At 39.7% G+C, this 17,592-nt stretch overlaps 1 protein-coding gene across 39 annotated transcripts in view; it reads right to left on the minus strand.

Annotated features, from left to right (window-relative positions):
- Positions 1-17,592, minus strand: part of ANK3 (ankyrin 3) — a 714,446-nt gene that overhangs the window by 35,617 nt on the left and 661,237 nt on the right. For 31 of the 39 annotated variants that reach the window (XM_063781818.1, XM_063781817.1, XM_063781816.1 and 28 more), the window contains 4 exons: positions 16,506-16,587; positions 5,950-12,426; positions 3,908-3,982; positions 133-264 (listed from right to left, as the gene is read on the minus strand). In XM_063781818.1, coding sequence (XP_063637888.1) covers positions 133-264; positions 3,908-3,982; positions 5,950-12,426; positions 16,506-16,587 — 6,766 coding nt within the window. Of the gene's footprint in view, positions 1-132; positions 265-3,907; positions 3,983-4,608; positions 12,427-16,505; positions 16,588-17,592 lie in introns of all 39 variants that reach the window. The other 8 variants (XM_003312571.6, XM_003312570.6, XM_009458517.5 and 5 more) reach the window with 3 other exon arrangements.

Raw genomic sequence — 17,592 nt, forward strand, 5'->3', positions numbered from 1 at the left:
ATGATCACTTAGTTTTCTGTATTAAAGATTACAGAAAATTACAACAATACTTGAATGAACCTAACAGTTGGCTTATCTAAAATATTACATTTATGCAGTTTTGAAAGTTAAAATAATATAATTTCGGCATACTTGTGGCATTTTTTCCGTCTCTGGTAACCCATTTTTTTAATAACATGAAGCTCTGAGAAATTAAAGAATTTGGATTTTCCACACGTATTTGATTGATTTCATCCACTGAAAAATTCAGTTCCCTTGCCAGTTCTGTAGAAAAGAAAGAGAGTTACTAAGATTGCATATTCTACTTTTATCACACGTTTCATAAAAGTAATGCTCAATTGCCACAAAAAGAAAAGGGAATTTTATAGTCAAGCTCAAGTACAGCCTCAGGAATTAATTTTTATATACTTGGCTTCATAGCAAAGTAGTGACCATACACAGGCTGTGACTTAACTCCCCTTAGGTAATGACTTACAATCAGATTTTTTTTAGAGACCATCTTATAAAGATTTTTAGACTTAGGCTGGGCACAGTGGCCCATACCTATAATCCCTGCACTTCAGGAGGCTGAGGCAGGTGGATTGCTTGCACCCAGGAGTTTGAGACCAGCCTGGGCAACATGGCAAAACCCCCGTCTCCATACACACAACAACAACAGCAACAACAACAACAACAACAACAACACAAAAATTATCCAGGTGTGGTGGCACATGCCTGTGGTCCCAGCTACTCAGGAGGCTGAGTTGGATCACTTGAGCCCAGGAGGCAGGGGGTGCAGTGAGCTGAGATTGTGCCACTGCACTTCAGCCTGGGCAATAGAGCGAGACCCTATCTCAAAAAATAAAACAAGATTTTTGGAGTTTGCAAAGAGGATGTCGGATGATTGTTTTAATTCAGCCAAATTCTCTATAATTTGAGCAAATTACAAGATACGTAGGGGTATACAATTCATGTATATGGCACAAGAGATGCTGATAGGGTTTGTGCTAAGCAATCTTCATGAAGGTATCTTTTACTCACATAATATGCCACCCTCTATGCCTTCAAGTTTCATAAACTCCACACAGGAGGTTATATGATGACTCCAGGCCAGATCATCTTATATGATATGAAGCTACTTGAGTAAAAAATAAAAGGGAGACAGCTTTCTGTCCATCTACTCGTATACACTCAGATATACTCATATTCAATCTTGTAAACTGCAGAGTGTCTTTGGAAAGATACATATGATCTCAGTATTAGTGGCTGCCTTGGAAGAGGGAAACTTAGGAGTCAGAGAAGGGAAGGAGACTTAGTTCCCACTGTATTTTTTTATATTAAAACAATTTATCCAGTGTGTATTACCTTAAATGATAACAAAAAGTAACAAATGGGCAAAAATGATCCCATGGAAAAGGAATTGGTCAAGACTCTATCCCCCTTACAAAATACTTCCAGCAATTTTGCAAAATGCATTCAGAGGCTCAAAAAAGTCCATTATCTTTTGACCAAGTGATTCACATTTAGAAATTTACCCTGACAATATATGAGTTGTATACAATGATTTATATACATGAATGTTCATTGAAAACAATCTGCATGTTGAACAAAAGGATAAGAGTTAACTTAAGGCAGTGGCTTGCAAACAACTGTTGTGATCATGGCCTACAGTTAGAAATACATTATATATCATGGTGTTTACATAAATAAAATCAGATCTCCCCGGAACAAAATTTAGCCTTAATACACTTAAACACAGTCATTTTCTTTTATATAATATTCCATTTAAAAACAAAAACAAAGTATGAACTGATTTCACATCTCATTGAAGCATTGTGAACCACAGTTAGAAAACCACCATCATAAGGTACATCTATTGGATATTTTTTTATGCATTAAAACCAAGATCAGAAAATATTTAATTTTGTAGAATGACACAGTTACAAATAAGCAGATTACATTGTATGTATAACATTATAAAAAGTTCTTGTTTTAAAAAAAGCACATAAGATGTTAATAGTGGTTTCGAGGGACAGATATAAATTTTGTTCTCTTAAATGCTTAATATTCTTAATAATTATCATTGAGCATACAGTAATTCTAGTTAGAGAAGTTAATTATTTTAAGTTCTTCATCTCTGTGTCTTAAGAGACAATACTCCTACTGCCCAATAAGCCTTCATGACAAAACTGTATCCATTTTCTAGAGACTTAATAAAGAGCAAAGACACTGACACTAGGAATTTTAGGTTTATGGCTTTTCGTCTGGCTATTATGCCACATCTCCAAAAATTTACTCTGACTGTATTTGCTTAAGGAAAATAATCTAACAGTTCTAGGCATATAATAATGCAAAACAAACATTTGCTCCAGTATATTTTCAGATTACAATGTCCAATGTTAAAATATAAAGTTGATATTAGTAAATATTTATACATAATAAATTACCGTTAACTCTCAACTGCCTACAAAACATTATTCAGACCACCTATCTATCTTTTCAGAACTCCACTCAGCTCCCAGCCATTAGCAGTATACCTGAGAGCAGAGACTAGGTTGATGAAGAGAGGAGGGTTTGAAATGGGGTAGTGGTGGTGGGGGTGGACGGGGACTGAGGGCATTCAAAGGAAAAAAAAAATTAGATGAAATTGCTTCCTATTATCTAGTTTCATATTCTCCCATTAAATAGAGATAACTGTATGGAATGTATGTTGCTAATGGTATGCAGGATGAATTTAGATGTGATGATAATGAATATTTATTATTTGGCCATGCATTAAAAAATACACTTAACCTATAAAACTTGAAATTTCTCAGATTCATGTGAGGTAGGAGTTTAAGGGTCCTGTTAAGCTTAAAATTACAATGCAGAATTGTCCAATTTGTCCAATTGATATGAAATCTCATCATCTTTTATTTTATTTTGTTTTATTGAGATGGAGTCTCACGCTATTACCCAGACTGGAGTGCAGTGGTGCAATCTCAGCTCACTGCAGCCTCTGCCTCCCGGGTTCAAGCGATTCTCCTGTCTCAGCCTCCCAAGTAGCCAGGATGACAGGCATGCACCACCACACCTGGCTAATTTTTGTATTTTTAGTAGAGACAGGGTTTCACCATGTTGGGTAGGCTAGTCCTGACATTAAGTGATCTACCTGCCTTGGCCTCCCACAGTACTGGGATTACAGGCATGAATTTTATAGAATTCAACTTTTGTGAATTAAATATATTTATTTACATGTTTATCATATTTTAAAAATCACATTTAAAAATTTTTAATTCAAAATTTAAACTTACTGTCATTGTTTTCTTGTTTACATAGATAATGCAAATAATCCTTTCCCATTATCGAAGTGATATAAGATTTTTCTTTTAAATAAATATTTGGGCAGAAAAGTGAGTTTACTTAAAGAAGAGTATCAGATAAATAAACATAGAGTTTTATGTGTATATCATACAAAATGTGAAGAGAAGTTCACAGTGAATGACTAAAATTTGTGCAGCCTAGGCGTGGGTTAATTGAACTGTTGCCTAGAAAGCTGCCCTAAGGACATAAACCATGTGAAAGAATTCTGATTAATTAAGTCATAGGCCTTAGCTGTGTTTTCTTTTGTGCTACAAGATAAATTTGCTATTCAGTAGAAGGTTAACCTATATTACAGAAGTGACATTGTGAAGAAAATGCTTAAATTTAAGGTAAAATAAATTTAAATTTCTATTTCTTAGTGCATATGCATAGAAAAGGCTTTGGAAAAACACAGTATACAAGGTACAATCAGTATTTATCTCTGGGTAGATAAAATTATTGGTGATAAAAATGTTTTTTACTAGCTGCTTGTTTCTATTTTTAAAATATATATATTGAACTGCTTGTGAGTAAGACAAAGAAATGAAGAAACTAATTTGTTCCATTCAGGAGTGTATGCACTTACCTGTCCAACTAAGTCCCAGGTGATCGGCTACTATTGCCATCCTGATATCTGTCCGTTCACATGGACTCTGTGGACCTACGATTTACAATTTCTTAATTAAAATAATCATCAAGAAAGATACGATACTGGAAAATTGCTTTTAGCAGTACGCAGATTTTACAGAGAGACTAATGCTAACACTGTACACTGAAATGTGTCCTAGTCACCTACATGAACACTTCTTTGCACATGGCTCACTTGTTTTTCACCTGCATCAGGCCAAATGTCAGACTACATGGATGCTCAATGTAATGGGATTGAACATGCTGACGAGCTAGCTAGTTTAAACAGTTACAGAAGTGTCGTGTTGGTGAAAACACCATGATGGGATTTCAACATCTGTGCTTTTACTTTGACAGAATCATATCCATTAGCACATTAAAAAAAAAAAAGAAGGTTGTTCATCTTGAATGACACCAATATCTTCAGCATGCTTCCCTAGCTGTCTACCGTGTAGTTTGATCAAAAGGCAGAAAGAAGAGTATATACGACAGCACATACAGATGACAATGACATAATGAGAAACTACGGTTAAGTCACTCCACAGGCAATCACAACAGTTCATGCACTAGGGTCTACGAGTTGGAAAGTGTTTACAAACTATGCTCGTTCTCCAGGATGTGAGCAGAGTGCTCGAGAGACCTGACTGCCTTCATTCTCACCAGTCCTTCTACTGCTCCTTTTCTCACTGCCGGCCTTTTCACTCTTTGATTTTAAAGGTGCTGCCTCTGTTTTCTTATCTCTAGCAGACTTCGTTGTAACCGAAGGCTGGCCACCCCGGGAAGTCTCGGACAACGACGTGTTTCTTGAGGTACTTTCTTCCTCATCGGACAACTCGGACTGCATCTTTTTGTCTTCTTCAGAGAGGCGCTCCACAAGCTTTAAGGTCTCACCACTAATTCCCTTAAAATATTCAATGGAATGTTTACATACTTCCTTGAGCTGACTTTTCCTAACTTTAACTGTGCAGCTGGTGGTGGTGGTAGTGGTGGTAGTGGTGGTGGTGGTGGCAGTGGTGGTGGTGGTAGTGACACAGGTGGATCTTACCTTTACTGGCAACTTGGATGGAAGCTGTTTGGCCTTGCCTTTCTCTGGCTGCCCTTGCTTTTGTGTGGCACATGCTTTTCTAACTGCAATTATGTTATCCCTGTGTGTGTTTTTCACTGGAATTCTGGACTTTACATCTACACATGAAGAAGTAGTAAGGGCTTTGGTTTTCTCGGATTGACTAACCTGCTTCATTTTACTTGCTTTAGTGTTTGACATATGGTTCGGTGGGAAGGTATCTTTTGGTGAAGTGGCCTTTATGGGAAGTTTGGATTTTTGCCTAATCCCTATCAATTCCTTTGTTTTTTGCTGTTCTCCAAGAACTTTCTGCTTATCTCTTACACAATGTCCTTGTAGTACCCCTGTCTTTTTTCCTGATGAGACTTTCACTGGGTTATCTTTCTCTGTGGTACAAGTGGGTGCAGAATGTTCTGTCAGAACTATATTACTCATAATGTTATCTGTCTGTATAGTGGAAGAATCCAAATTGTTGTTGTTATTAAAGTTATCTTTTTGAAAATCATGTTTTTCATGGGGCCTAACGCCCATCTGGCTATTGGCTGTATTTGAAATCATTGTTATAGTTTCATTTTCTAATCCCTGACAACTGGTCATCACCGCTTCTATCTTATCTGTTATTTCTCCAGGGCCTTCTTTCTTCATGGTCATGGTGGATGCAGAAATTCCCATTTTTATAGGCGTGCGCAACTTGGGGTCAACTTTAGAGGTGTTAGTGGCTGCTGCTGATTTCTCCAGGGAGCCACTACTGGATGTGCCTTCCTGACACTCTCCGCTGGTCGGGATGCTGGGGTTAGGTTCCACTGTAGGTGTCTCTACATTTCTCTCTAGATTGGTTTCTACAGTGGTGTCCCCTGACTGTGGCTGTGGTGTGGCAGTGACCATACTTTTATCCCCTTCCCCCTGGTCCCCTGACTTCCCTTCAGAAGTATGCTCACCAATCTGGAAAAATTGGAGCCTCTCTTCAACAAAATCCCTCTTGCTCATGTCAATTGCACCACTGCGAGTCATCTCAAACATTTTTCCTTCATGAAATGGGAAGGGGTTAGGCTCACTAGTTGGGGTACTTTCATCAGTTGGCGTTCTGGCTGGCGTTGTATCAGGGGTTGTTGCTGGAGAGCGGTCTTCTACCGCCAGCCCAAATGGCTTAGTTTCATCTTCCCGTGATTTACTGTCAAAAACTTCATCATCCCCTCGGTTATTAGACCAAGGGTCAAAATCTAGACCTTTGGTAGCTACTGTTTTAAAAGGAGTGGCAAATTCTTCATCTACTTTGTAACTGAAGTAAGTATCAGGAAACACTGATCTGTCAGGATGTCTGCCTTCCAGTGTGAAGAACTGGGCCCCTGACTTCTGATCAGTCTTATCAGGAGTCTTTTCAGATGAAGAACTTTTAGAAGGTGGCTTGTCCTCATCTGGTCCCACCTTTCCCTCCTCCTCGATAACTTCAAGTTTACTTTGGCTAAAAGAGCGGTCAGCTGGCTTCAGAATGCCCTCTGTGTTCCAGATATCTTTCTTAATTTCCATGGCTTGAATTGGGAGTTTAGAATCACTCTCTGTCAAGCCATCATCTTCATCTTGCAGGTCATAGCCATCCAGAGAGTCGATCTCTGTGGCATCCGTGTCATGAGAAAACTCTGCTGTGGTGGCAATGGAACACTCTGTGATGGACTGGTCGTTGTTCCCATTCTGGGCAATTTCATTCTGAGGTGAATCAAGGCCAAGGCCAAATTCATTATCTTTTCCAGATCCATTACTTTCCAGTTCTTTCTGGTTGGAAGCCTTTTCAGCAGAAGCTTTGGATTTTTCTTTCTGTTCATCGTCCACTTCCTTTAATTTGAAGGTATATTTTTTAACTGGGACTGGCTGATAAATAGATTCGTCATCGCTTGAATCACTGACGTCTGCCCCGGGAGGAACTGGTGAAGGTGGCTGCACTCTAATGACAGGTTCAGCCAGCTGGTACTTGTCATGCTCATCTTGCAGATTGACTTCAATCATGTCAACCTCTTTTTCTGGGAGATAATGATGCTTCTTATCTGACTCAATCTGGTCCGCATCCAGTGGTGGAGGAGGGGGAAATTCAATATAGGCAACTCTGTTATTTTTGGGTCTTTGGTTAGAGTCTTTGCTCACGTCATTAGGCATTTCACGCTCAACTGCTGTTTCCTCCACTGTAGTCTGCTTAAGGGAGGTTGACTTGGCCTGTTCCTCCTCCTCTGACTCCTCAGAAACCTCGGGAATTGGGCTGGGTTTGCCTGGTATATAAGCTATGAGCGAGTCAGGTGTCTTAGATGTAAATTCATAACTCACTTCCTCTGAACTGGGTGTTTCTGGGGTTAAAGGGCTTTTCCCAGAGCTGTCTAGAAAGGATACTTGCTCTAGAGTATCATCTTCTGGACTACCTTGGGGAGAAGGAGGTTGCTTTTGCGGTCTAGTTGTATAAAAGGTCCCCCTGGTTTCTTGTACTGTCTTACATTCCTGACTTATGATTTTTTTTACACTTCCTTGTTGTATCTCCTTTTCATATTGCTTCCCCACTTGTACAAAACTGACATAAACGGGTAAAGTTTTTATCTCTTTCCCTCCCTCTGTCTGGGCTAGTGGTGCGAGTTTTTCCAATCCATCAATGGGACTGTGGTCGAATACATCACTAGAGGGAGATTCCTTTCCTGGGCTAAACTCTAAAGAATCAGGAGATTTGGTGGGGGAGGTTTCGGTTTCCTCGAGAGGTGGGCATAAACCTACATAACTCTGGTGTTTGGAAACTTTGCTGATTTCTGAATAGGTAACTTTTTCATCTTCTATAGAATTAAAGTGCTGTGTCTCAACTGTCTCTTTACTCATGCTTGACTGGGACAATTTTTTTGATAGTTCATGTTTTGGAAATGCCGACTGTTCACAAAAACCATCGGGAATATTAGAAGACAGCATTCTCCTCTCATCAGCAACTCTGACGGGAATGTGTGACACTGCTGAGCTCTCGCTCCTCCTGGAAGGCTGATCAAGCAATCCACCTGGATGGTCCCCTTCTTTCACAACATATTCCCTATATAAGACTTTTTTGGAGGGAGATTTTACAGTCATTTCTTTAATTTCTGAGAGAGAGCCGTTTGTTAACAATTTGTGTTCTCTCTCAGTCACAGACATAAATTCATTCTTTTGATCAACACTTTTACTCTCAGGGTGACCAATGTGATTCTCTCTTACATCATGAACAAGTACATGTGAAAGTTTTTCTTTCTGAGACTTATTGTTAGTGGCTCCCGAACTCTCCCATGTTCTAAAGACCTTTTTGTCCCATGGTCCCCTAGTTGCTAAATCTGAGGTTATATGACATGCCAAGTCTTTAGCCTGCTGCTCAGAAAAAGAGTCAGGCATTGCTTTACTTGACATTTCAGTTCTCTGTTTTTTCACATTATCAGAGCCAGAATCATTTACAACAATTTCGTTGCTTTGGGCATGCTCATCTTTGGCTTTTAATACCATAAAATCTTTTTGCACAGATACACTTTCATCTGGGAGGTCTATGGCCTTCTGCTGTTTTTCTCTAGCAAAAACTTGGTAGACGGGTAGCTTGCTCTCCTGTATTTTTTTAACTGGGATTCTGGACTGGCCATCTGACTTTCTGTCTTCTTGAGACGTGTCCTTACTTTTTGCGTGTGTGCCTTGTTCAAATTTTAATCTAATGGAACTGAGTTTAGATTGTTTGAGCTGGAATCCAGACTGGGGCCCATCTGGTGCTTTGCTCTGTGAAATACTTCCTTTGGCTTCCACTGTGGACTTGCTGTCCTCAGTCTGTTGGGAGAGAACCATCTTCTCTGGGCTGCTGGGCAGACTGGGTGCCTTCTCCTCGGCCTTGGGGAAGCCTTGTCCATCAGGGCCATGCTGTCTTGCCTTAACCCACTCATCATTGGATGCCAGCAGTTCTGTCAGTAGCACTTTCTCAGGGCTGCTACTGGTAGGGCTTTGAGAAGAATATTCTTTGCCATTTTTAGGGCGTGCCTTTTTCTCTGGGGACTGCAGTTCATCATTTAGCTTTTCAGTTTTGTCACGAAAAAACTGTGACACTTCAGTCAGTTTTTCTTCAGCCTCCTTCACAGTCCTGTCCACCCTATCTTCATATATCAACTTCTCTCTACCTCTGTCTAATCTGTCCTCAGTAAAGCGCATCCACATGGCATGTTTTGGACTACTAACATTGCCAGAATAGTGCAACACTGTCACTTTATCAAAATGCTCATCTTTAGACACTTTACCTACACCATTTTCAGAAACATCTTTATAGATTTTGGAGAGAATTTCTTTTTTGGGGGCAGTGGCTATTTTTTCTCTGGACCGCTTATCAGACCCCTGTAACTCTGAGCTAGGGGGTCCTGCATGGTCTGTAACCGATTCCTCAGTATCGGAATGAGACACATCTAGCTTTTCTGACAGAAGCATTTTCTCAGCAAACCTGTAAGACTCCCCTCTTAGTTCTGACAACTCATCGTCATGGTATTCTATTGAGTGTTGACTCAAAAGCTTCAATGTTTTATAAGAGTCATCAGATATGAGTTGAGCAGAACTAGGGCGGCTATCTTCTTCTTGGGACACAGGAGTGTTTACTCTGGAAGACTCCAGATAAGAAGGCAATGACTCTTCAGCAGTAAGTTCTTCTTCTTCTTGCTGACCCTGTTCCTCTGAACAAGGAAAAGCATCGTGTTTTTCTGGCAGAAAATCTTTTAGGTTAATATCTCCCCGGGATAAGTCTTTCTGATATACATACATTTCTTTTTCTGGATGCTTTTTGGTTTCTCTAATAATGACTTCAGTGGGCTCAGCTTGGTTACCTTTTTCGATGTGGACTTCTATTATACGCTCCAGTTTGGGTTTCATTTGGTTGTCCTTCTCTGCATGCTGGGCTGAGGTTTCAGCAGCAGACTTGTGAACATCTGGAGACACTGCCGACTTATGTTCAAACAGACCTGCCAGTTCTTTGGAAGGATCCCGCCCCGACTGAAAGGCCTTCATGATGTCATGGACTGACATGGTTTCTTCAATTCTTTCAGATGCACCTTCACCGCCTGGTGGAGAATGATAAACCATTCTGGTGGTTGTGGTTATGTGAGTCTCTTCTTTAACACGCATGCCTTTGCTTAAAACCCGATTGTGGTCATCTTCTTCGCTACTGGCTTTCATTTGAAATGCTTTAACTTTTTCTTTAATACTAGAGGTGGTGGGCTTTGGTTCCAATTCCATAAAAGTAGGTGAAGGTTTAGGTGACACAGGCTCCTCTGGTTGGGTCTGGGGAACATCCCCAGCTGAGGGCTCATAGCTCCTGATAACATGAACCACTTCAGTTCTTGTTTCTGTAATGACAGGAGGGATGGGAACTTCATGAAAAAGTGGTTTAGGACCAGTGCTTTCAGCGCTTTGTGGGGCTGAAGGTGTCTTTTCACTTCTTGTTTCAAAGCCACTGTCAGACAAGGGACTTTTATCTTGGTCGTGTTGAGAAAAGTCATCAGGAGACTCTAAAATAGTATCTGTTCCAAAAAAGGAATCAGCCATTTTACACAATTCTTTCTCAGAGGTGGAAGTCCTCATGGAGGCTGGAGGCATTTTGAGTTTGTGTTCCTGCAAAGCAATTGCTGGTTTTAAAACTCTTTTCTGTCTCTCCTCACCATCCTTCTTTGCATCCTCAAACTTGTATTTTAAGTTTGTCAGTGAACTACTCCCAATATCATTTGTTAGGTAATCAATAACTTTGGTCAAGTTATAATCCTTTTCGGAGGCGGCTTTTGCTTTCACTTGCACTCTCTCTGGCAGAGATGGAGACTGGCTCGCAGCAGCTTGTTGTCTGGCTTCCCGGATTTCTTCCGAACTAAATTCTATCCAGTCATCTTCAGGAGAGTGTCCTTTGTCACTCTTTGGTGATTTGGGTGATCCTTTATTATCTACACATACATCCTTTTTAAGGATTTCACTAACTTTCACTAAGTCTTCCTTTACTTTCTCTACAATTTTGAAAGGTTCTTCATCATCGATTCTCCCTTCCTTTGGGAGTTCAGGTTGGAATGGCTTCTCCTCAGGCACATCTGTCTGTAGTATTGCGGTCATCCGCATTAGGTCCTCTTTCATTTCAGCTACATCTTTTAGTATCTCCTGACTGGAAGATAAAGAAGATGGTGTAGACAACTTAAGGGCAGAGGGTGCAAGGAACAAAGATGACTTAACTGGAGATGAAGTTCGACTGAAGTGAGGCTGAGGATGTGTCTCCGTAGTCAATGTTTTAATGGGTGACAGCAAGGCTGCTGCTGATTTTGTAAATGAATTAGAGTCTGGAAGTTTCTTTAATGCTGGTTCTGGCAAAACATTGACTACAGAGTATACTGGCACTGTTATAATTGATGAAGTTACAGATGAGGTAGTTGCAGATATTGACGACCCAAGGGATGTATAGAGTGCACTTGCGGAAGGAGTTCTTAGAGACTGAAAAGCTGATGGTGCTGCAGAAACATATGACCTGAGTGGGGAAAATGGCATTGCAGTCGTGGTAGAAAACACTTTCTCAACTGTGTCAGTGGCTGCACTGACCACAGAGCTCACAGAGTTTGTAGCAGAAGAAATTTTTTCCTGTAACGTGGCAGTGGCTTTGCATCCATTAATTAAAGTTGAGGATGATGGATATTTTAGAGGGGAAATAGATCCATTGACTAATGCTACCTCTGCATGTCCAGGCATCTGCTTCACAGGTGATGAGAGAGAAGATGCCATTGTAACTTTGGCTGATGAAATGACATCAACTGCTGATTTAACTGGAGACACCACTGACTTTAAAGGTGAAGATATTAGCGGTGCTGCTGATGTAATAATTGACTTAAATGGCAAACTTGAGGAATACATATTAATGTTTGATTTGGGGGAGGCAGGGGGTGTCATAGTAATTGATGACCTCTCCAAAAGAGACCCTGCTGTAGTCACTGGAGAGGTTCGAGAGGAAAACGTAGAATTGGATGCCAGCCCTTTTAAGGGCGTAGCTTCCGTGACTGCTGGAGCTCTAGCCAGGGTACCAGAGGAAACTTGGATATTGTATGGAGATTGTGACACCACAGTTTTTATCGGCGAAGACATTGTCCGAAAGGATCTAATTGGAGATGCCACGTCACTAATGGATTTAACTGAAGATGTAGTTGACGCGCCTAATGTGGATTTGATTGGAGAAGGAGTCGAAACAGACCATATTGATTTTAACGGAGAAGCTGATGGCGTATTAGAGGAAGAACTTGATAAGGAAGTGAAGCCTGACTTGGCTGGCCCGGGCACTGTAATCGGAGCTGTTGTCCAGGACTGGTATGGTCTTGTAGAAAAGAATGGCTTGTATGAGTAAGTGGTGGGGAGGGATCTTGTTGCTCCTGTACTCCGTTCAACTGTTTCTTAAATTTTAAAATGAAATCAAACACAAAAATCAACAAAAATGGTTGAGAAACAGAGAGACCAGAGAAAAAAATTGGTCAGTAAACTTTGAAATATTACAAAAGCAAGTACAATTGTTTGCATGATTTAGAATGGAAGAGGCAAAAGGAACAATTAAGAGGAAAAACAAATTTCTACAGACATAACTAATCTGAAGTTAAAAAAAAAAAAACAACTAAATAAAAAACAGAGTAATGTGAAATGAAAGAAAATGCACATTGCAACCAAAGAGGCAAACAATGAAAAATAGAAAACATGAGGAAAGAATTAATGATGACAAAAATAACCATAATGGAAAACTGTTCCCTACTTCCTATTGACTTTCTTATGTGTTGGTTTTGAAATATCAGTAGCCATTCTATTTTGCCTGTATAGGTACATGTTTGTTTCGTGCAACCATACAACTTTCATTTTAGTAATTTCTAACGTCCTCTCTCTCCTTTAGCCTTTCCATGATACAGATTGCACCTACTTAGAACCATTTCAATATATGTAGCTATACATTAAATATCTAAAACTTTTTTCCAAAACCACTCAAGCCTATTTCATGCAGAATCCAAAATAACTTTTAAGTGACAGGCAACTGATGTGCAAACTGTGAAGCCACTGGATTTTAAATCTGTATCTCCCATGCACAGTTCGGTTATGCTTTACACCCATAAAAAGCCAATAAGAGCAAGAAGTTTTCTGAGTCAGAATTTTAAACAAAAAAACAAAGAAAAGGAATGTTTGCATTTATCTTTTCCATGCAGTATATTCCTTTTGATGAGAGGAAAAGAAAACATAATATGAAATGACTTTAAAATGCATGTGTACATATACACACACAAAGAAAAAAACAGAAAATATGGTTCATGGTTACCATAAGCAAGCAAAGCAACTGAAAACATTTTATCATGCACAATATATCATGGCAAACAAGCCAATGAAGTAATACAATTCGTATGCCATATTATGCACAATATATAAACTTTAAAGATACTTTCACAAGGGCATTTAGAAAGAAGAGTACACTTTTTCCATGAGATATGAAGTCTTGGTACCTTTTGAGATTTTAGGAAAATATTTTCTACTGCACGTTATAAAATCACCTGCAACTACATATGTCCATGTATGCAACTCTTCAATATGGATAAAAGCATATAGTTTATCTCAGATACTTTTTCATAACCTAATCTACATTTAATTTTCAAAAGCTATCATGGGGGACATCTAAAAACTACATTCATATTTTTAACACCCCATATTTAAGTACCTACAGTAGGATATGTGGGGTGTGTGTATATATGTTTATCAATTTCAAAGGTACCAATTCTGGTGCCTTCCCATAATATTCATGGGACTCATGGATATCACAAACACTGAAGCAGTCATGAGGGAGACCTACCACTAGGAAGAATGGATATAGTAATACCAGCATTTCTTCTGGCAATGGAGCAAGAAACACACAAATGAAGTAAGCACACTTGCTGGGGAGCACAAACACATACTTGGTCCTCTCTGCTTCTACAACTCAAACAAACCAAACTGGTCAGAGATTTGCAAGGCCTGCCAACGGCTAATGTTCTACATCAAAGGTGAATACAGTTTTGCTCCAAGAAAGCCCTGGTTCAGAATAGTGAAACTCAAAGAGAAAATGAGAATCTGCTTCAGCTTTTATGTTCTTCTTCATGCTGTGGCCGTGCCATTGCTACAGTCCAGTCCTTGGATTAGCAGCTACTCCCACAAGGGTGAAGATGGTCATTTCTAGAGTACATTTAAATTCAAACATTCCGAACATATCCTTTCCTAGGCTTACATATTATTCTAAAGAAAGTGGAAGAACTAAGGAAAAACTCGCCTATTCATTACCCCTTCTTGCCATAATTCTCAATATTATATTGCTGAACTCTTTTGGAAATGCCATGCTGCAAATGGAAGGTTTGCGGATTCCTTCAAATTCAATGATTTGAGCTTAGTCTGTGTCTCACAAGCATTTATTTTTGTAACTATCAGACACTGACAAAGCATCTATCCTTTACCACTGAAGGCTGGCTCTATCAGGCAAAGAAATCTTTTGAACCACATCTATGGTTTTATACTTCGCAAGGAACAACCAACCTACCAATCAGTTACACATTTTATGCTTTAATGACATATATTTTGGGATCCCTTTATAAGAGGGAATTTCTGGATGTCAGGCACCAAACTAATTCAGAATCTTTTTCCTGGGGGGAAGGGGTTGGAAAGGCAGCCTGGTGAAGGAAAAGTGGCATTCACTTGGAGTTCCCATAACACCAGTTTTGAGACTTACTTTTCTTTTAGTCACTTCCTATTCCTATTCATTCCCTTGTTTACCACCCTTATGTACCCTTTCATAAAACAGAAAAGTTCGCTCCTCTTCTACCAAAAGTCCAGGAACACAAGCTCCATACACCTTAGCTGGATCTAACCAGTAACACTATTATAAGTGGGAAACATTCAATTGACTTTGCCTTAGCAACCAGAATCAGATGGAAACTCACCTGCCTGAAGGGGCCTCCGACCTAAAGCAGCCGGTCCATTGAGCCTGTCCAAAGCTTAACGATGTTGCCTACAGGGTCTCAACCAACTACGCACTGAGGATCTCTAGGGCAAAATAGTATTCCAAAGAAAACTTCCCCAGTGTATTTAATTCTACTGGAAACCACCTAGCTACCTAGCTACACACACACACACACACACACACACACACACACACACACACACACCCCTCTTCTGCTCTGTAGCATAATATGAGTTAATTTCAGCCCTTATGTTTCTGGGAGGATTTCGACATTTCTGCTAGAGGAGAACAGAGATCTGAGGAAACATTCTTGAATGTGGTAGGTTTCTTTCATTTCTCTTATATTCTCCATTTTGTATTTAAATATTGAAACTTCTCTAATAGTCAAGGAGCTAGGCTCCAGAAGATGATGCTAAGATCGTCTCAACTAAGTGGTGCAGTAGTGTCCTGCCGCAGATCTTACATGCTATGCTGTTGGCCCACAAAAACAAGACTTCGGAAAAGGTGGGAAAAGCCAAAGATGTGACTCTTACTGGCAAATTTCCAGACCTCCTTGAACTTAAGAAACTGTGTCAGTGGGAAACAGCTAGGAATGATTCACTAATTAAAAAATAATTTTTGTATAATTTCCCCTCATTTAAAATGAGGGGAATGGTTAAAGTGGCACCAATATGTCAGTCAAATACAACGCTGAGCTCAATACTCTTAGTTCCTGCTGGTGGAGGGGGTTATCTTGAGGGCTGTAGAGATCACCAGAGGTGAGGATTACAAGGATGAGGGAAGGAAAGGGAGGAGGAGGCAGACAGAAAGAGAGAGAGAGAGGGAGAATATATAAACAGATAGGACTGAATGAATCTGTATCTTAATAAGTGCATGCCAGCTAACAATGAACCAAAACAATCATTGAGAAAAGAAAAGGGTCTAACTGGTTTAGTGAAGACCAGCCTTAGAACTGATATTTTAATAAAGGACAGGAGGAGAGGAAGTGAGAGGGAGGGAGGGAGGAAAGAAGAACTCTGTAAACAAGTGCTACCTCAAGAAGGTAAGGAAATGTGATTCTTGCAAAGTGGGAAGAAAAAGAATCGGGACTAGGATATGACAACCTATCTATACTGAGAAAAATGAGATGACAAAGTAACTTTATCATTTTTCTACCATTCCAAATATTTGAGTAATTTTTTTCATCTGAGCATAGATCTAAAGCAACATTCATATTTATCTCCTAGCATAGTTAATCAAAGTAAAAATCAAGGTTTTAAAAGAAAAGTAATACATGTTTCTAATTTAAAAATAGTCAATGGCTTTAAAAGCTGTTTTGAAGTATGAGCTAGGGGCGTTTTTACCTCACATCTTCAACTAGGCACAAAATATTACTTAGGTTGTATGATAGGGTTTTCCTGCAGGCAAGTTTTCTTTTGCCATTGAGTTTCCAAATGATAAAATTTGGTTTGTATAGAAAAAATGTCTCTTCTTATGAAAATCCACATAGATTAGTAAATGTGTTAGGAAACTCACTCATTCCAGGCTCAGTCAAGTAGCTGTAGCGCTTACGTAAAGCTAAGGATGCGAAGCTCTGTCGTCTATCTGTTTTCTCAATCTGAAAAGGAAAAAAAAAAGACAACTCTATTTCCAACTTCCCTGTGACATCTTCAGTTTTAAAACATTTTGTAGGATGGCATGTTGATAACTTGTTTATTTTCCTTCTTAGGAAATGTTAATTTCCCACTGGGATTTTATAGCCCCACCCCCCATGTCTTAACCAAAATCATCATTTGGCAAATTTAAGAGCACCAACACAGCAGACTACAGGGAAGTACAAGTAAAAGACAAGCATTACAGAGACTTCTGATGCTGAGCAGTAAATTTTCCTGGAACTGTTCATATTGAAAGCACATATATCACAAAGTACACTCACTCTATGTGAGTACATTCAAAGGAGAAAGGCACACAAAGTTTATTATTCCAATTACTGCTGGGGATTCTGTATGTTAACAGGCATAAAGTGTAGATGAGGAGATTGAAAACAGACGAATGGTTCTGTTAGAAGTACTTTTTTTTGGTGGGGCGGGCAGAGGAGGGTAGGGACGGAGTCTTGCTCTTGTAGCCCAGGCTGGAGTACAGTGGTGAGATCCCGCCTCACTGCAACCTCTGCCTCCTGGGATCAAGCAATTCTGCCTCAGCCTCCTGAGTAGATGGGATTACAGGCATGCAGCACCACGTCCAGCTATTTTTTGTATTTTTAGTAGAGACAGGGTTTTGCCATGTTGGCTAGGCTGGTGTCGAACTCCTGACCTCAGGTGATCCCCCCACCCCATCCCCGCCTCGGCCTCCCAAAGTGCTAGGATTACAGGCGTGAGCCACCGCGCCTGGCCAGAGGTACTATTACTGCATCCTAAGGCTACTTGATTCTATTTATTACTATTGATGTGTGGGATTCAAAAACCTAATTATCATATAACTTAGAGAAACATTAGGAGACAACTTAATTGAACTATATTCTTAAAAAAATGGTCAAGATAAATTTCTTTAGTGAGAGTATCAAAGATTTATCAATAGCTAGTAAGCAAATATTTTGTATCACATACAACATAAGTTTATTTGT

This window comes from Pan troglodytes, chromosome 8 (assembly GCF_028858775.2).
Source record: "Pan troglodytes isolate AG18354 chromosome 8, NHGRI_mPanTro3-v2.0_pri, whole genome shotgun sequence".
Taxonomy (NCBI): Eukaryota; Metazoa; Chordata; class Mammalia; order Primates; family Hominidae; genus Pan; species Pan troglodytes.